The following is a 21238-nucleotide window of genomic DNA, read 5'->3' as shown; positions in this document are numbered from 1 at the left end:
ACTGAAGTAGTTCAAGCCTTTTATTTTTTTAATATTGATGATTTTGGCAAAAAAGTAAAGAAAAACCAAAAATCCCTATCTCAAAAAATTAGCATATTTCATCCGACCAATAAAAGAAAAGTGTTTTTAATACAAAAAAGTCAACCTTCAAATAATTATGTTCAGTTATGCACTCAATACTTGGTCGGGAATCCTTTCGCAGAAATGACTGCTTCAATGCGGCGTGGCATGGAGGCAATCAGCCTGTGGCACTGCTGAGGTGTTATGGAGGCCCAGGATGCTTCGATAGCGGCCTTAAGCTCATCCACAGTGTTGGGTCTGGTGTCTCTCAACTTCCTCTTCACAATATCCCACAGATTCTCTATGGGGTTCAGGTCAGGAGAGTTTGCAGGCCAATTGAGCACAGTAATACCATGGTCAGTAAACCATTTACCAGTGGTTTTGGCACTGTGAGCAGGTGCCAGGTCTTGTTGAAAAATGAAATCTTCATCTCCATAAAGCTTTTCAGCAGATGGAAGCATGAAGTGCTCCAAAATCTCCTGATAGCTAGCTGCATTGACCCTGCCTTTGATAAAACACAGTGGACCAACACCAGCAGCTGACATGGCACCCCAGACCATCACTGACTGTGGGTACTTGACACTGGACTTCAGGCATTTTGGCATTTCCTTCTCCCCAGTCTTCCTCCAGACTCTGGCACCTTGATTTCCGAATGACATGCAACATTTGCTTTCATCCGAAAAAAGTACTTTGGACCACTGAGCAACAGTCCAGTGCTGCTTCTCTGTAGCCCAGGTCAGGCGCTTCTGCTGCTGTTTCTGGTTCAAAAGTGGCTTGACCTGGGGAATGCGGCACCTGTAGCCCATTTCCTGCACACGCCTGTGCACGGTGGCTCTGGATGTTTCTACTCCAGACTCAGTCCACTGCTTCCGCAGGTCCCCCAAGGTCTGGAATCAGCCCTTCTCCACAATCCTCCTCAGGGTCCGGTCACCTCTTCTGGTTGTGCAGCGTTTTCTGCCACACTTTTTCCTTCCCACAGACTTCCCACTGAGGTGCCTTGATACAGCACTCTGGAAACAGCCTATTCGCTCAGAAATGTATTTCTGTGTCTTACCCTCTTGTTTGAGGGTGTCAATGATGGCCTTCTGGACAGCAGTCGGGTCGGCAGTCTTACCCATGATTGCGGTTTTGAGTAATGAACCAGGCTGGGAGTTTTTAAAAGCCTCAGGAATCTTTTGCAGGTGTTTAGAGTTAATTAGTTGATTCAGATGATTAGGTTAAGAGCTCGTTTAGAGTACCTTTTCATGATATGCTAATTTTTTGAGACAGGAATTTGGGGTTTTCATGAGCTGTATGCCAAAATCATCAGTATTAAAACAACAAAAGACCTGAAATATTTCAGTTGGTGTGCAATGAATCTAAAATATATGAAAGTTCAATTATTATCATTACATTATGGAAAATAATCAACTTTATCACAATATGCTAATTATATGAGAAGGACTTGTATATATATATATATATATATATATATATATATGTATATATATATATATATATATGTATATATATATATATATATATATATATATGTATGTATATATATATATATATATATATATATATATATATATACATATGTATATATATATGTATGTATATATATATATATATATATATATATATATATATATATATATATATATATGTATGTATATATATATATTAGTGGTGGGCCGTTATCGGCGTTAACGTGCTGCGTTAACGCTAGACTCTTATCGGCGATAAAAAAAATATCGCCGTTAATCTCTTATTCCACCTCCTGTTCGGCTCAGGGGAGATAATAATAGCCGGGGGCCGTTGTTGACACTTGAGGAGCCTTTATTCTCTCACACACCCGCCGCTCTCTCTCTCCATCACTTGCCCACGACACAATCGGGTATTGGAACGCAGGGTGGGTGTGTGTGGCCACCGGTCGCCACGTGACTATAAGTTTCCAAGTTTTAAACACTTCTATCTCTTCAACGTCACCGTACCCGAATCCTAAATATCCCCTTAGCAGACGCTATATTTCATCGGGGGGAAAACTTTGTTTTGCGCCACAGTTCGGCCGTAATGCTGCTGCACACACACACACAGACACAGACACAGACACAGGCGCACATACACACGCTGCATGTCAGAGAGGGGCGCTACCAAAAAGACGAGAGGAGCAGTTGGAGCGTTTAGAGACACATGCGTGCACATTTATTTACATAGGCCTACAATCGCAATCGCAGTCATTTGTGCAGTTATGTAAAATGTTTCACTAAGGAAAATTACAGAAAAAGTAACGCACAGTGACTTTGATGAGTAACTTTAATCTGATTACTGGTTTGGAGATAGTAACACGTTAGATTACTCGTTACTGAAAAAAGAGGTCCGATGCCGGTAACGCGTTACTAAGTAACATCTTGTTGAACATTATTTATTTTCATCACCAATTATCATAGTAGAACAGCTTCCTCAAGCAGATGAGCCCCTGGTCTGATGCGCCACCTGGCTTGAGAAACACGTTCTCAAATACTTACTTTGAGTCATTATTTAGGAGCACACACATATTATGAATGAATTCAAATGAGACATTTTAATCTAGATTAATCTAGATTAATTCCAAAATTAATCTAGATTTATCTAGATTAAAAAAATTAATCTATGCCCACCTCTAATATATATATATATATGTATATATATATATATGTATATATATATATATATATATATATTCCAAAACGCCTCAATTAGCCTATCCTATTTCCACAGGAACAATCCAGTGAATATATTGCAGTTTACACATTGCTGCTATAACACCGAGGACTATTTAAAACAAATGTTTTAAAAATATAAATATAACAAAAAAAAATATGTCGGAGCAAACAATTTACATGTGTAAGTAACTCGTCGAAATTCAATGTTTGTTATGCTATGAAAATGGCTTTCTGCAATATAGGCTACCTTCGCAGAATGTTAAAATTCTGTATTATTTGAATTCAGAACTACCTATGTAACTGACTGTCCATTCCGAGTACAAGGGCAAGTGGGTTCCATTTAAATCCCCCGCTCCTCCCCCGCCCAGTCTCCCTCCGCGCTCCAAGTTCCCTCCGTGCAACGTATGCTGTTACGTCATACCAAGGGCTGAGGGTAAATGAACGAGGGGAAGGGCAACTACTAATGGAATGCAGCTTGGAAGTCTCTGCAGAGAGTGGTGAGAACAGTGGAGAAAATCATCGGGTCCCCGCTCCCATCCATCCGGGACATTGAGCAGAAGCGCTGCCTGACCAGAGCCCAACACATCTCCTCTGACTCCACCCACCCTCACCACGGACTGACTCCACCCACCCTCACCATGGACTGTTCTCCAGGCTGAACTCTGGCAGGAGGTTCCGCAGCATCCACTGTAGGACATCTAGGTTCAGTGACAGTTTCTTCGCCCTGGACATTAGACTGTTGAACACCCACGGACAATGAATAAACCATCCTTAGATGTTGCCTTAGAGCTATGTCTTGGGACGTCACGCGATGGATCTCCGTTCTAAAATGCATTGGGACGGCCATTAGAAAATGTCTGAATCGAATGTTGGCTTACGTCTCTGTCTTGGGACCAGGCGCGTTCCTAGGTTTTTGAGCGATCCGGGGCTTAGCCCAGGCCGTTCACGGCAGCGCACGCGAAAATACGAATTTTTTTTAATGCTTTTTTAACCCAAATAAACAATGTATGCAAGTAAGGTTTTCAAAACGTTTACAGACATTTGAATTACTGACATATAGTAAAGACATTGTGAAATCTAGGGCTTGTGCTCACTACTCACCTGTTGTAAACACTGAGAGACTGGCTGGCTGCTGAAGTGTACTTACGCACTTGTTGCTCTAGTCTGTTCTGGTAAATGAGGGGCGTTCAAGGACCGTCGGAAATTCGATTTATTTAAAAAAAAAAAATGTAATAGATTCGGGGCTAATCAAATTAGATCCGGGGCTTTAGCCCCGAATAAAACAGCCTAGCGGCACCACTGCTTGGGACGTCACACGTTCTAAAAAACAAATCTATACAATCTCTATGGTGCCGCGCAAGAGATACAGACTGTCTCTTTGCGCCTGAGCCTACACTCAAAGCCCTGTCTGAGCGAAGCAGCGCATACCATGGTGAAACACTGTGATGGTGACGTTCCCAGTGAGACCTCGCCGAGCCGCCGTGCAGAAAAACTATGTGGTTTAAGACTAAATGATCACCGTGATTCCTGCACGTTAACGTTGTAGAGGGGACAGGCTTTCACAATCCGATTGTATCCCGAGCCCTGATACACAGAGAAATGTCTCCAAACTGACCGCGCGACTAACTGCAAAGTGAAACAACCGCCTCGCTCCGATAGTTTCAGTCTACAGCCGATACAGTATATAGCCTAATCACCACCTGCGCATTGACAACGTTTAAATAAAGCCTCTCATTCTTATTATCATAAGGGCTTTGATGCAAATGATTAAATCTGAACAATACGGAGGCAGTGGTGGCACTGGTGCGTAAAAGGACAGCACAGTTGGCAAGCTCTCCTCACTATACTGCCACAGCAAAAAAGCGAAGTCGATCGCTATGCCGATTCGTGCCTCTGACACGTTGACTCACAACATAATGATTCGAGGCTTTGAATTCAATGCGGGGATGTGGAGCTCTTTGGCCAGCTCCCGTGCCTCTTTTTCCTCTCGTCGCATCGTTCTCTCTCCCAGCGCACACACGCATGTCCCGACGCTTCCGAAAGCACAGCCACCAGAAAAGTTGGACACAACCCCTGAAGCTGAATGATCGCTCTGGTAATGGTATTACTGGACGCCGGATATCAGACCCCGAATATAAAACGACCCGACTTTTTACGACCTATTTCCAGGGGGAAATCCCCGCAATCGCATATCGCAACATCATCTCACGTGATGAACAACATTATCAGACTCCGTTTTCTCTGTCTCTCTCTATTCCCACTCCTATCCTCAGAAAAATCTGATTTAAAAAATGCATCTGGCTTAAATGGATAGGGGATTTTTGCAAGTTAAATGAGAAATAAACTAATAAGAGATATCCTAACAATAAATACGAGAGAGATATTTTTATGTATTTTCATTGTTACACTGACACCTGATTCAATCAAATACGTTGCGGTTGTGGTGGGAAAAATAGCCTACAACTAATTGCAAACCTATATAGGCCTAATAATAATAAGTTACTTTCTAGCAGGATGCAAGTGATTCTGAGCTGCGGTTCTCAGCTGTGCCAAAACATTCGCCGTTGCTAGGGAAACCAGGTACCGTCGCAGCCGGTGCAGCAGTGTGAACTGCCAGTCAGGCTCATTGTGAGCATTTGCAACATTTTGCATCTCGTTGTGTGGGGAATCTAGTCTGAACTGGGCTTAACCTGCTCAGCGCCATGACTGAGAGAACGTTCCCTTATAGAACGTTGTTGGCCACGCCCACACCGCCCTGCAAAATGTTCTAGACAGCAAAAAAGCTGCTTTTTAGACTACATTTTATAATATTTATGAAAATGTATTTTTAATTGGATAAATGCAAACAGTTTATAGAGAAACCCAACATTAATGTCATATATTATTGTCTGTGGGTTGCCAGGGCCTTTAAACAGAGTTGTGTTTAGGCTCTAAACAGAACGTCTTCGCAGAGAGGCTATGAGACTAAATACAGTAATTCCAGTGTGAGAAATAAAAAGGCATTTTTGGACACTACACCATTAACAGTTTCTAGTAGAGTCACAAAATAAAAATCCCTTCCCCGAAAAATAGCATAATATGGGATCTTTAAACAAAAAATTGTCTAGACCCCTTTTAGTACAGTATATGGGGAGATCAAGCCATTCAATACCCTGTTATGTAAAATAATGAAATGCTAAGAAGAGCACAGGACAAAGAGCGCACAGAGTTAAGGGAAGCCCCAGGTTCATTCATTTATGTTTTATTTTTCACAGGGTCACATTTCCTATGCAACTATCTGTGAAACTGTAATCAGTTTGAATGTTTTTCAATCATGTTGGTGGTAGGGACACTGTTTCACTTCAAATCACATCGAGCCATACTGATGGTCTTGTCAGTTTACGGCAATTATCTTATTCTTTGGAAATTAAACTGCAAATGGGCAATGTTTTAATGTCTATTTAAATATCTAAGGATACATCTCAACCTTGCAAACGTGTGGAAAGGCTAAAAAATAAAATTTTCAAATATTCCTTTTTGAATTACCATCTTTATCTCACTTGGAGATGTTCTTCTTGCTGTCAGCGTACAGACTTGTCTTCCCCTTGTGTCTCGTCTCCCTGCAGTGTCTACTATCTTCACCGTACCAGATGTCAAGCTGCAGACAGAGAGTGGGGACAGCATACAGGTGTGTGCACGGAGGAACAGTCATGGGAAGGCTTCCACAGGCAGCAAACACTGACCTGGGCCCTAAACCATCACCTCACAGGTATGAGCAACAAGCACACACACACACACACACACACACACACACACACACACACACACACACACACACACACACACACACACACACACACACACACACCACACACTCACAATCAGAACAACAACTGGTTCTTTCTTCTTTCAAGGTCATATACAGTCCCCTCCATAAGTATTGGAACAGTGAGGCCAATTCCCTTATTTTTGCTATAGACTGGAAACATTTGGGTTTGACACCAAAAGATGAATATGAGACAATAGCTCAACATTTCAGCTTTCATTTCCAGGTATTCACATCTGGATCCGATACACAACTGAGAAGATATCATTATTTGTAAAGGAACACCACATTTTTAGGCGAGCAGAAGTATTGGAACAGATAGACTTTAATGAAAATAAAAGTGAATAAAACGTACTATTTTGTCGCAAATCCTTTGCTTGCAATAACTGCATCAAGCCCATGACCCATTGACATTACCAAACTTTTGCATTCTTCTTTTGTGATACTTTCACCGCAGCCTCATTCAGTTGCTGTTTGTTTTAGGGGGTTACTCCCTTCGGTCTCCTCTTTAGCAGGTAAAATGCATGCTCTATAGCGTTTAAGTCTGGAGATTGACTTGGCCAGTCTATAACCTTCCACTTCTTGCCCCTGATGAACTCCTTTGTTGTGTTTTGGGTCACTATCTTGCTGCATGATGAAGGATCTTCCAATCAGTTTGGTTGCATTTTTCCTTAAATTGTCAGACAAAATGTTTCTGTAGACTTAGATTTCATTTTGCTGTTGCCATCATGTGTTACATCATCAATGAAGAATAATGAGCCCGTCCCAGAAGAAGCCATGCAAGCCCAAGCCATGACATTGCCTCATCCGTGTTTCACAGATGAGCTTGTATGTTTGGGATCATGAGCAGATCCTTTCTTTCTCCAAACTTTAGCCTTTCCATCACTTTGGTAAAGGTGCATCTTGACAACAACACAGTAACACATGATGGCAGCAGCAAAATGAACTTAGAAGTCTACAGAAACATTCGGTCTGCCAATTTAAAGAAAGATGCAACCAAATTGATTGGAAGATGCTCTATCATGCAGCAAGATAATGATCCAAAAAAACTGCAAAAACAACAAAGGAGTTCATCAGGGGCAAGAAATGGAAGGTTTTAGACTGGCCAAGTCAATCTCCAGACTTAAACGCTATAGAGCATGCATTTTACCTGCTAAAGAGGAGACCGAAGGGAGTAACCCCCCAAAACAAACAGCAACTGAATGAGGCTGCGGTGAAAGCCTGGAAAAGCATCACAAAAGAAGAATGCAAACGTTTTGTGATGTCAATGGGTAACAACCTTGATGCAGTTATTGCAAGCAAAGTATTTGCGACAAAATATTACGTTTTATTCACTTTAATTTATTTTAAGTCTATCTGTTCCAATACTTTTGCTTGCCTAAAAATGTGGTGTTCCTTTTCAAAAAATGCTATCTTCTAAGTTGTGTATCAGATCCAGATGTGAATACCTGGAAATGAAAGCTGAAATGTTGAGCTATTGTCTCATATTCATCTTTTGGTGTCAAACCCAAATGTTTCCAGTCTACAGCAAAAATAAAGGAATTGGCCTCACTGTTCCGATACTTATGGAGGGGACTGTATCTTAACATGATCAGAGAATCTTAGCAAGAGGCATTCAGACTGATCTGTGACACTATCTTCCTTGAGTACTGTATTTTATTTCATACTAGAGTTGTTGTGGGCGCTCAACCTCTAGTCGGTGGAATGTTTGTAGTGACACAGGTAATACATACAGGAGGAGTGGGGAAGGAATTATGACAGATGTTTTTTTACATGTAACATTTAAATTTCATCATGACTTGTGGTGATCACTTTATGTGGAAGAGGGCAAGTTTGGTGGATTGGTAGGGTGAATGAGGGAGTTGTAAAGGATCTCCAGAGCTGCAAGGTTTGTTATGTTTTGGTTTATTTATTAATTCAAAGAGTGTAGTTGTAAAACAACAATGCTGTCTGTCAGTCCATCTTGGTTGTGTCCCACAAACACCCTCACTCTTGCTCCCCCTAAGCTTCATGACAGGGCATCCTGCCTTCTTTGTATTGTGTCATCAGTGTTGTGTTGTATAAGGTGTGGAACCGGCTCCATGGTGCGAATGTCTCCTACTGGCAGCTTGTGTCCCTTCTGTGGTTGTCCACATTTTCAGCAGCTGTCAACAGTTTGTAGTGTTTAGCAGCTGAGATGTTGAGTGGCTGGGAACAGAAATGAGCAAGTGTAGGTTGTTAACTTCTGACTTACTTTTTAAACACAATGTATTCCAATGAAATGTTATAGTGTTGTGCATGTTGTCCATGCATAGGCAGAAATAAATATTTAACATGTCATCGTTCGGAGTGCTAACCCATTACAACCAAACAGAGCTGGATGCATCAAAAGTGTTCCATCATTGTTCTTGACTACTAGCCAGTTATAAAACATAAACATGCAGAAGGGCGTATTACATTCTGGCCCCCACATAAGTAGTGTCTGTGGGCCCTGGTTCGCCTGTGATCAATGTTGGACATTTTTGAATTTTGTGTTAAAAATAATGAAGCATACAACTGTTCACATGAATCAGTACAGTTTATTATAGTCACAAAGAACTGTTCATACCAAGTTTAAAAGTCATCTTAGGGTGTATTCACACATGGAAAGTCCATTAGTTCACTTGCTTTGGTCCAGACCAAATAGAATTTAGATTTTATTTTTTTGGTGTGGTCCACTTTCATATTGCCCCTTTTGCAAGTGAACCAGCATTACGAAGCAAAACCACACGTGATCTGAGGTCATTCATTCATTGGACAGACATTCTGGGGTGGAGAAAAGCAGGAAAAATGAAGTAAAAACTGCGAATTTATCATTGATATAATATGGGGTTAAAAATAATAAAAATGCCTACATCTAGCCTATAAATAAAGAAGAAAAACATCAAATTATTGTTGTTTCATATGGTTATAATATGTAGCCCTATGTCAATGCCACGTTATGTGGCTTCTAGCCTACGATGTGAGACATAATTTTTACTGTATTTTTGCTGCTGGACCATAGATAGTAAATAATATGGATGTAGCATCCGGGCTGACCTCAGTTATTCACATGGCATCCAATAATCCTGGTTTGTGCGCGTCGCCATCTTGTGAGATTTTTACTCCGCCTCACTCCTCTTGCCGAAAAAGGGAATCGACGTCACGTCCGGGGGAGGGAGATAGCTGATGTATACCTCCGAGGCAAAGTGAGGGACAACGGGCGGAGAGCTGTCACTCAAGAGATCGCGCCAATACATTTTAACCTCCAAAAGAATAAAAACTAGCGTGGGCCAAAAAAATTCACCCCCCTCAGTGTTGTCATGGAGATATGACCTAAACATACAGACTAAAATGGTTTTGTGGCCCAGGCTGTAAATAGGTTTAATAAGACTTTGAAAATGGCCTATCTAACAAGTGAGTCAAAGAAAAACTGCTCGTCTTGGCGCCACCCCCAGTGGCACTTTCTGGTTACTACAGTTGTAGGTCACTTCCTTATTGGATGCCGGTAAAAATCGCTGAGGTTGGGGCTTGTGCTGGACGCGTGGGTCGCGGGAAGAATAGGCTCAAGCTGAAACACAGCTGGGTGTCAGTTCGGCGTAGTTCAGCTCCAAACTGACACGGGGACAGTATTGACGGTCCCGTTGGGAAAAACAATAAAAACACACACTTCATGCAAAGCGCAGCGTGAACCTGTTGGCACTGTAGGCTACGGGAGACGCTCCTCTCCATCTGATCGCTGAACATATCAGCATGTGTACGCGTCATTATCAAATGTAATGTTTCGCTCGGGGCTCCCGGTTAAACCACAACTAATCTTCCTAACAAAGGCGACAACAACACTTTCCCATAATGTGAATCTTATGGCGATTTATTCAAAAAGAAAAGGCGCAGTGCTTCCTGCAATTGGGTCGGATCGAGTCCGGCCAAATTCACACCACAAACGAACTGCAGCAGAGTGCGTTTCGAAGCGCATCGAGACCACCTCTTCAGCTGGGTCTCGCAGCGTTTGTTTGGTCCGTCCCCGAGTGCGATTCCTCTATTCACACGTTTGAAAGATGCGCACCGAAGGCGGAAGTGCATCTGAGTTTGTTTCAACCGAACTAAACACGGCATGTGTGAATACACCCTTAATCAGTTATATGGGGTTAAGTCTTTACAGTTTGAATGAAGCCCACATATACTTTCTTCACATGCCTACAATAACCTAACTTTGGTTAAATGAGCTTTTGTTACCTTTTCTTTTTTCTAAGAAAGCAGTAATTAGTTGTTCTCCTTCGCTCACATTATTCTCTCTTCTCTTTTGTGAGCCTGCTTTTCCTTTTTTGAGATAGTCATGACAATAACGCTTGGACTTAAAATAACCTGTACTTTATATGCTACTCCTGAATCACTCAGCTCCATCTGCTGTTTAGAGACACTTGGCTGGACTAAACTATATTGTGAATTTTGGAAGGGGTGAGAGTAGACACAGCCTTCACTATTTAAAAAGAAAATGAAAAGTGTACCCAACTTTGATATATTTATGACGCCTATTATGCCTATTTGTTTTTCCCTTAAGAACTATAATTCATATCAAAGGCCTACACAAGAAATGTCTGAACTTTTATTTCCTGCACTTCTGTACATACATATTTATATATACTGTACTTATATTCTAGTTTAATTTTTTTTTAACGTTTGGTTCTTAATTGCACTGTATGTTGTATCTCTTTTTACTCTTATCTCCTATGCTATTTTTTTATTGCTACATTGTTAAAGCTAGGGTTGATAATTTTTTCACTGTAATATTTGGCAAAACTGTCATTCAGCTATATGTAGATGAAGTGGTCTGAAACATTTTTTTCATCACTTTGCTCTCCCCTGCCTCTGTACCCTGGTCCAACCAGACCATCGTACTTCATTTAATTTGTACAGAAGGTCTGGAAGTGCTGAAATTGGCAAACGTTCACTCACTTGGAGGCGGGTGTCTGTTGAAGTTTAAAACTATTGGATCTATTGGAACTATTGGATTCAACTGAAGCTGGAGCGCGACTTCGACGTCATCGTTCTCAGCCACTCGCTCTGTTCGCTGATTGGACGATTGTAGATTCTCCGGCGAAAGCTGGGAAATGCACTGTACACCCAGACTGACTACTGAAGGGAAAATGAAATTTCGCCGGAGGTAGGTGGGCGGAGCCAGGCTACTGCCTCTGTGTGCTGCCCCCAAAAATTGCCACCGCTCATGTTAATTTTGACCAATCAGAGCGAGGTCAGATTCTCCGTTCTTATTGGCAACGACGTTGATGCGTCAGTTGCGTGAGCGTTCACGACCCTAGCAGTCTGACACTACTGTTTGGCACTAGCCTACTACAACGCGGACAGCGAGTAGCAATGTCTTCACAAACGAACCCTCAATTTACCATTCCCAGGATACCAACAACTAACACCGCTAAGACAGCAAAAAAACGAGGAAAGACGAATGCGGAAAAGTTAACTGCCAAAAGGGAGACGGAGAGAGCTCGAAATAAAACCAGAGTAAAGTCGGAGTGTTTCCACACGGGCCATGTCCTCTTGCCCTATTTTATTTCAGTTTATTTCGATGAAAACATATTCACAACATCACTTACACAAGTTAAAAAAATAAAACAACAAAAAACACACAAAATAACACAAAGTTATCATCATAATTTATATATTAATTTCTTATAAATAGCATTGATCGAAAAGGTGTAGGCTGAAGCCTTAGCTTATTGATCAATACTATTTATAATACTATCTATCACGTCAAGACCTCTCCGACGCGACCTCGTCCCCTTCCTCTGTCCCTAGGCTGCCTGCCGCTAGCAGCAGGACGTCCGCTGGCCCTATATATCCCTCGTCCTGTGCTCAGTGTTGCCAACTCATAGCGATTTTTTCGCTATATTTAGCGACTTTTCAGCCCCCCTGACGACTTTTTTTTCAAAACAGCCTCAAGCTACAAATCTAGCTTTTTTCTGGTGTTATTGGTGACTTTTTTCACCAAAGCAAGTATCACTTAACTCATCTCAACGAGCAGCGGGAGCCTCCACAGCCCCTCCTCCGTCACAGAGCACTGACAGGCGGCCGGGTCCTCCCAGCTGCGGTCAGGGCAGGAGATACACACCTCTCCGCTCTGTTACAGTTACAATTAGTTTGCTATCTTGCCTGGCTGTTACAGCTACTTTTCTTAGGCCTACCAGCACAATTACAATGATTTTAAGCTAACATACATGGTATGTCTGTGAGTAAGATGTAGATGCTCAATATGTACTTATGTAGTTATCATTACTAATGTTTAATCACCTCGGAATCGGACATGGTGTTTGTCTCCTGTCAATGTAACTGAATTCACATGAACGTGCATAGCTGTCGTTCGGAGGGAGGAGCTACAACCCCAGCTTTAAGGAGACCTTGGAACACAAACATTTCATTGCCGCCAGCTATAACTGCTTTGCCTGTTATGTTGTGCATTTGACTAATAAAGTAACTTGAACTTGAACGCTAGCTCACAGGGTACCGCTGCTGTTGCGTTTTCAAAAAATTCCACTCTGGGAGGTGGTTTCAAAAGTTTACGTTTTCAAGCCTGCGTTTGCTGTTTTGATGTGAATGATAGGCTGCATCCGCAAAAGTATTTGTGCGGATGCAGCCTATCCGTTACCATTTCCAATGTAAACAGGCTCTAAAACTTCATGCCCGTCATATTTAAAAACACCGCTACTACGAGACGTAAACATAACTTAATTACCATAGTGATAAAAGCATTACCCCTAAATGGCAGACATACTTTAGACCAATGAATCTTCCTCCATGTTGGAGAAACTGTGTGGAGGGGCGGACCACCACCGCATGTTTTGGTCCTGCCCAAAGATAAAAGAGTTTTGGGAAACGTAATTTTGATTACCGTGTGTGACTTACCTTGAATGTGTGTTATTTGTACAAAATAAGGACTTAACTTAACTAAACTAACTTAACTTAACTAACCGTGGCAGCAAAAAAAGCAATTTTCTTAAATGGTTACAGATGGACCCCCTATAGAAAATTGGATTGAAATTATAAACAAAATCAAATTATTGAAAAAGATTTTTTGCTAAGTAAAAACCCGCTCTGCATATTCCAGAATATTTAAGTTTAACAATGAATGGATGTAACAGTGCCTGGCTGAGATGTTCTGTTTTGTACGCATACAAAAATTTAACAAAATGTGTCCAAAACAAAACATCATAGTAATTCATAATGATGAAATGTATTAAGAGAACATACAAGAAGGTACATGGACTACGTTTATACTTCCATTTTATCTTTTCATTATGAGATCGAATTCCACTTTATTTAGAGCTATACTACTGCACAGAGTACTTTGTTACCTCTTTCTACAGCCTTTTCTTCAGCTATAACAAGTTATGCTAGCAAATAAAGTTGTTTAAACCTTATAACTATTTTTAGTTTCTGTTTGATGGTACTGAAAATATCTTTTTAGGTTTAAAGCGTAAATAACAATGACAGTGACATACCAAAATAACAGCATACATTGTCCAAAGAACACCTTACAACAGGCTAAGATAATGCATATTTGTAATAAGTTGTTTTGTATTTGTTAATTTGTATCATAAGCTGTGCAGTTCATATTGTCACCTATCTTCATCATACTTATCTTCATCTCAACACCCACCAGTGTCTTTCTGTTCTCACCATGACTGTGTGCATTGAAACAGAATGGAGCAGTAGGTGCAGGAATAGCTGTGACTGGAGGAAGAGGGACTCCCATTCTTTAGATATGGGCCTCTCATTCACTCCTCACTATTTGCATGTAATAAGAGGTGCAGAGGCCAGGCATGGGGATAATGGCTGGCCTAATGATGGATTGTAAGGGCCAGCACAGGGCAACACTACAGTGCTATGGAGCAAATTACATCTAGAATTATTGACAGGTGCAGAGCGCGCCACACACATCAACTATTCAACTACTTCAAGAGAGAATCTTCAGCATTTTATCTCTTGATGTTTCCTCAATAAATGGACATGCTGGGGGCGCTTGTGGTGTAGTGGTTAGAGCAATGTGCAGTGTGTGTGTGTGTGTGTGTGTGTGTGTGTGTGTGTGTGTGTGTGTGCGCTTGCGCTTGCGAAGGGTGGAAGTCACCCATTGAGAGAGTTGTATCCTCTCAGCTGCTGCATTTACATTGAAATCAGCCTCTTTGTCAATGGCCGTCCTAAAGCCTGAGAGAGCTTCACTGATAGTAGCATAATCCCTGTGCACACATTCAAATGTATACACTGGCAAATTACACCAACCCCTGCACACAGCCTTTCAATACTTCCCACAAATACTATGACAAACTGGGTTGGTGTAATATAAAGTGTGTGTGTGTGTGTGTGTGTGTGTGTGTGTGTGTGTGTGTGTGTGTGTGTGTGTGTGTGTGTGTGTGTGTGTGTGTGTGTGTGTGTGAAAGCAGCTGTTTACAATGTTAAGTCTGGGATGAGGTTGAGATGACTGTGATGACATGAATGAAGTGGTCCCAAACACCTTCATTCTTCAAACCAATATCAACTAAGCACAATATAAACTTTGATGTGTTTCTAACCTCAAGTCTTTCTATTCCCTTAGACATGACATAACAAAACATAGTTTTAGTGTTAGTTGTGTGTTGCCACAAGCGGAAAGTAATTAAAACCAGCAAAATAAGGTAAAGAATTTGGAGGTACATTCATAGAAATGTTGCTTTATTTTGTTGTGTAACTCTATACTTGCTTTGACAAGATGTTAGCTTTTACTACTAAGGAAAATTCAAAAATAGCAGTAACCTGCAGCTCAATAAACCTTATATGCAGGGCTGTCATATTTACCTGGGTGTTAAAGCCTATTGTTGAAAAGGCAGATAGAGGTTTAATAAAATCAGAGGGAAAAATAGGTTAGAAGAAAGGAAAGAAAGAAGGGAAGGGCAGAGGAAGGGGGTAGAGGAGAGATTCTGGGAGCAGGGCCGGGTTTCTTTTTGTTGTATTATTTATAGGAGGTGGTGGAGCCTTTCTCTATTGTGGCTCTATTCCCAGTAGGCAGGCTTTGTGCTGCCTTTGAGGAAAGCCAGCCAGCTATTGAGCTGAGAGAGAAGGCCGGCCTGCACTCACAGCTACACAATGTCTGTCACTGCCTGGGCCGAGTGAGTGACAGAGGATGGAAATAGTGGGAGTGTTTGATTCAGGCAGGGATGGAAGGAGAAAAATAATGTTTTTTGTGGTGAAAAGAGAGAGAGAGAGAGAGAGAGAGAGAGAGAGAGAGAGAGAGAGAGAGAGAGAGAGAGAGCCAGGGAGAAGGAGTGGACTGAAATATGGAGGCAGGAGCGGAGAAGGGAAGAAAGGGCAGCTCTCCTTTACAGTACTGCACTGCATTGATCTATGTTTATTCATGATTCTGCATTATTCACAAGATTAGCTGATGCAACTGGGTGCCGAGGGTAGGCAATGCCCCCCCCCCATCCATCCACACAGTGACCACACAGTTCAACAACAGCTGCCCTGGCTGTGAGCTCCACCACACTACAGCCAAACTCTAGGCTCCAGTGTGTTCACACTCAGAATAAATAACAAAGCATAAACCATTGATTCAAACAGGGATCAAACAGCAACACTGCCTCAATCCAAACAAGAATGTAGTCAGTTGTATTTTCAAAGCAGAACATGTGGAGCTTAAAGCATTGCTACAGATTGACTGAGATGTGATATTTGGGTCCGCCCTCTCTACCCTGGTGTGACGCTTTTTGGATCATCTTATTTTTAAATGTATGATAATATAAAACAATCAATATGAAGAATGGAACAAAAGACAAAGTGTAATATGAAAGGATGGGGTATTCCTTTTAGATGAGGCCCCAGGGGGCTTTACTGCTTTGGATTCACGTTGATGGATAGTTTAACTTATCAGCCTGCATCCCTCATGAACATCTCTTTTATTTCTAAATCCAATGTAAATGCAGTCAGATCCCCTCTGAAGTGAGTGCTGTCCCCTATTACAGTGTGTCCGTGCATTATTCCCTCACAGGTTAAGACACTGTGGCCCTCAAGCACTTCTATTACCCCTTTTCCAGGCAAATCGGAGCCGATCGTCACACTTTTTTTTTTCAACCTTATTTTTTACAACTTCATAGCCTAACTATGTTTTTTGTTTTTTTGTTACAATCTGTTCTAAAAGTGTTTTTTTCTTTACTACATCATTTTACTATGGTTTTAAAAAATTAAATCAAGGGCCACCCCGTGGCGTAGAGGGTAGAGCGTGTACCACAGCGCCTCAGTCCTTGAAGCAGCAGACTGCTGGTTCAAATCCGACCCGTGGACCTTTACTGCATGTCATCCCCCTCTTCACTCTTTTAGTCTCTGCTCTTCACCATCAAATAAAGGTTCAAACACAACAAAAAAAGACAAAGTTTGACCTGTTTGATCTGCAAGATAGTCACCCTGCAGCCTGTTGACCTGATTAACTGGCCCAGAGCTAAAGTAAGCATCCTCGTCACTGGAGCAAGATTCACGTTGGGTGCATTGACTCATAAAGCATTGTGAAGACAGGAGATGTTAGCTGCAGCTATACAGAAGCTGTATGCACTCTGTTTACCCTCATTCGACATGGACAGGATGTTTGCACTGTAGGCTCTCATTATGGAATGTGAAGGTAGAAGCAGCAGTGAAGAAGAGGTGTATTTATGTTGCATGTTGATGGTTCATAGGTTCTCACAGGCTGCACTGAGTTCAGATTAAGGTGTGTGTCATCATGCAGTATGTTAGTCTAACACCAATTCTACTCTCACAGTCCTAAGCAGGATATATTTAACTGACACGTGGGTCTTTAAGAAGCCTATGCAGGTTTTATATTAGGCTCAATTGACTTGACTGAACACCAGGGGAAGTACGCCTCATGTCCAGCCCCTATGTGTTTTTCTTTTTCTATATTGCAATGTTGAGAGGATTCTGGGAATTAAGAATTGCATTGCCAATGACGTCTGCTGTGATTGTTGTGCATAGGACAAATAAACATCTTGATCAATGGTGAAGAGCCAATGGGTAAGGTAGTGTCAGCATGGCATGCAGCAGACCTGAGTCACATGGGCAGCATTCACACTAACCCTGTTTTAACCACAAACATTCCCTAACTTCATACCATAGATGCTAAGCAGAGATATGGAAAGATTGCATGGAGGGAGAATTTTTTAAAAGGTGTTCTATAGGTTAGAATATTGCCATTGAAAATGCCTTAGGGGTTTTACAGAATTGTCCATTATTAATGTTCTGCTTTGGGATCTACTGCTATTAAATGAATGCCTGTTAGTTGATGGCAGAATCTCTTTTGATATACCAGCACTGTACAAAGGCTGAGAGGCTACTTTTAGGTAGAGTGTGCATTCCTACTACTGCTGACAGTCTTCATCTGTTTCACAGTCAGTTGGGGTCTAATCATCCTCCAGTTTTAAACAGGATTGATAGACGTGGTGGGCTAGTTTTTTAAGTAGAAGTCATAGTACTAGCAACCATCAAGAAAAAATTACTCCTTTTTTCTTTCTCTCTCTCTCTCTCTCTCTCTCTCTCTCTCTCTCTCTCTCTCTCTCTCTCTCTATGATGTAGTGTGCTCTTTAGACAGGGTCAGGCAGGACAGAGAAAAGAGGAGAGAGAGGTGGAGGTATAGCAGGAGGATGGACAGAACTTACTACACTCTACCACTTGTTATCAAGACCAAGGATGAGAAGCAGAGAGACATTTACACTTCAGACATTTCAACATTGACTTGAATTACCTTTATTTTGTCAACAGGTTGCACAACATGATTATGTTAGTTGGTTCCATTAACGACTTATTAGTGGTGGGTGATGTTTCATTTAAAACCAAATCAACATCACATGGTCACACATCATTAAGTAAAACATGAACTTGGGTTATGATGGACAGGCCACACTGCTGAATAAGCATCATGCTATCCTACCAACACAGACACTGAGAGCCTAAACACAACCCCAAATCAACCAAAACATTAACATGCCATCAGTAAAGCCATCATTTGACTCAATCCCATAATGCTTTGGACTCACAGTAGCATCCAATGAAAGACTATTACATGGACTTTATTTGATATTTACATTTGAACTTAACACAAATATTTATTCTAAGTTAATTGAAGATTTAAAATAATTTTTTGAGGAGGAGGAGGGTGAATAGAGTGTGACTGAAGGAGAAGGCTTGTGTAGGGTTGAGATAGAGGTGGATGATGAGGAGCAGTCCTCCAGGACAGACAGACAGACAGACAGACAGACAGACAGACAGACAGACAGACAGACAGATTATTGTTATGTATCTGCATGTTTCTGCTGGTGAGACACATAAAGAAAAAGCCTTTCAGATCCTCTCTGCTCTTTGTTGAGTTGCTATGTGTGATCATGTTCCACACATACTGTATCTACCACTACAAGGCCATGAGAAGAAGACAAAATGATGTGACAGCAGTGAGCTGGATGCTTCCCGAGCAGTAAACAAACCTCCCATTGGATATGCAGACACAGTGCTCTATACCTCCCTCCATCTCTCTCTCCATCTCCTCTGCTCCTCTCTCCTCCACCATATGGCTATCCCTAATGAGCGCTACACATTTACCTCCTTCCTTTTTTGCTTCTCCAAAAAGAAAAGAGAAATCCCGTCTTCCCTATGTGTTTGAGCCAACAGCTCCTCTACTGCAGCAGATCTGGGCTCAGTGTATGAGTGTCAACACAGTATGTCCATGAGTTTAACTTAGTCAGTCCACTATTTGAAGTATTGAGACATAATGAAATGAGCTGAGATCTTCAACACAGACGATCTCTGTGTCTTCCATTCAATCCATATCGGTTTTGAAATCAAAATACAAAGTGAGAATTTTTATTTTTAATTATCGACCTTTCGTCTACATTCTATATAATACAAATATCACACTTATCTCTTTTTAAACACCAGGATGTAATGCTCTGGTGATGTGGATGAAGCGAGCAAAAGCGCTGATGTGCTGCTGTTTTTTTTTATATGATAACAGAGAAATGGGAAATAAGAAATTACAATCCATTCATGTTTTACAGGCATATTTGTAGTAAAACAGTTAAATTTTTGTTTTGTTCTGAATTTAAAAAAATTATATTGCAACATCAACTACCTCCTTTATTTTATAACTAATCCACCCATGGCACATACCTGTATATTTAACACATTCAGAATATGCCATGGCAACCCATCAGCACAGAACACAAGTAGCTTACACTAAGAAATGTATGTGATCATGCTTTGCCTGTCCTGTAAGACCATAACGAGACAACTGAAGCTTTTCCCAATGTTGGCTGATGTTGAACGCTGAACAAGAGAAACTCAAAGCATCTTCCCTGGCTCGATCACCGTGGTAACAGAGGCTGCACGGCTAACCTGCTCAGACCAGTTTTTCTTCAGAGTTTGAGCTTAAATTCGTCTCTTAGAGCGCTGCCCTTTAAGGAAACTACACATTTTGAAATCCCGCAGACCTGACTTTATTGTCTGAGTGATACATTCTCACTGAGGAAACTCGTTAAATCAGTAAACTTATTGATCAGTAAGTTAATGAATGAAACAAAGCCGTGACATTAATGATTAGGCTTACAGAAGAGTGAACTGTAACATCGCGCTGCGGCTTTTTGCCACATGCATACAGTTATTGAAGCAGAAAATGTAAAGTAGCCTAAACCTACTGTATGCAGCACTTCTCTATGCTCTCACCTCAAATGATTTTACCTGGCGATCTACACACACTGGCTCTTAATGAAGCATTCTATAAAATCACAGGTTGGAACATTATTTCACTGTAGGCTTCTTTTTTCCCATCAGTAGCGCATGACGTTTACCATAGGAAAGGCGCTATAGCCTACAATCCTTCAGTTTCTCTTCATGGGTAGGCCTACAGTAGCCTACATCACATCCAAATATCACTGGAACATCAGGGGAAGATGAGGGCGATGAAATGAATAAACTGTTTGGGACGTGACAGGTGACAGCTGTCACATAAGGACATCGCTGCAGACTCGCAGGTTAAGCTTCTGCACAGTAGATTCATATTTGTCTGGAAAATACAGACTACAGGTTTTGTATTTAGGCTATTTAATTTATTGGTATTTATTAGACTCAATCAAAATAGTTTTCATTTTGGCCCAAAACTAAAGTGATTTTCTACATAGGCTATTCATTCATCAGTGTCAATTACAATTACATTCTCAACTGTGGGACTATAGGCCTAGAGTAGGCTATACATATAGCAATGTAGTCTATGAGCTAGTGGGTTACACAATTAAATGGTGTAGTGTTTAAATCCGCTGAGTTCAACGTTTAATTCCTTTACAATGTCACGTTACGCACTGCGAGAACGATCGGTAAAACAAATCAATCAATTCAGTCATTTCCTCATTTGCAGTAACAGTTTTCTTTCAGCTCTCTGTTTTCTGCTGTCCTGTGATCATTCAGACTGACAAACTCTTTCTCTTGAGTGAAGTAAGCAACACACTTCTTTTTTTTTACTCAGCTGCTCGCAATCTGTCTGTTTGTGTAAAGTTAGCGGCACAAGATCGGTCCATATTATGCGGAAGCAGAGTCAAATGACGGGCCAAACGCCCCCTTTGATAAGAACACGCACAGAGCCTGAAGCTGAAACCCTCGTTCAACATAGGAGGTTGAT

The 21238-nt window shown here is 41.3% G+C and overlaps 1 protein-coding gene across 1 annotated transcript in view; it reads left to right on the top strand.

Annotated features, from left to right (window-relative positions):
• cdk14 (cyclin dependent kinase 14) overlaps positions 1-21238 on the top strand; it is a 287659-nt gene that overhangs the window by 235229 nt on the left and 31192 nt on the right. The window contains exon 14 of the mRNA XM_080039284.1: positions 6353-6495. Coding sequence (XP_079895410.1) covers positions 6353-6468 — 116 coding nt within the window. The 3' untranslated portion in view covers positions 6469-6495. The remainder of the gene's footprint in view (positions 1-6352; positions 6496-21238) is intronic.

The sequence above is a fragment of the Ammodytes marinus genome (genome assembly GCF_949987685.1).
Source record: "Ammodytes marinus genome assembly, chromosome: 13".
NCBI classification, from domain to species: domain Eukaryota; kingdom Metazoa; phylum Chordata; class Actinopteri; order Uranoscopiformes; family Ammodytidae; genus Ammodytes; species Ammodytes marinus.
Note: the sequence above shows the minus strand (reverse complement) of the source record. Positions and strands in the feature narration are given on the sequence as shown.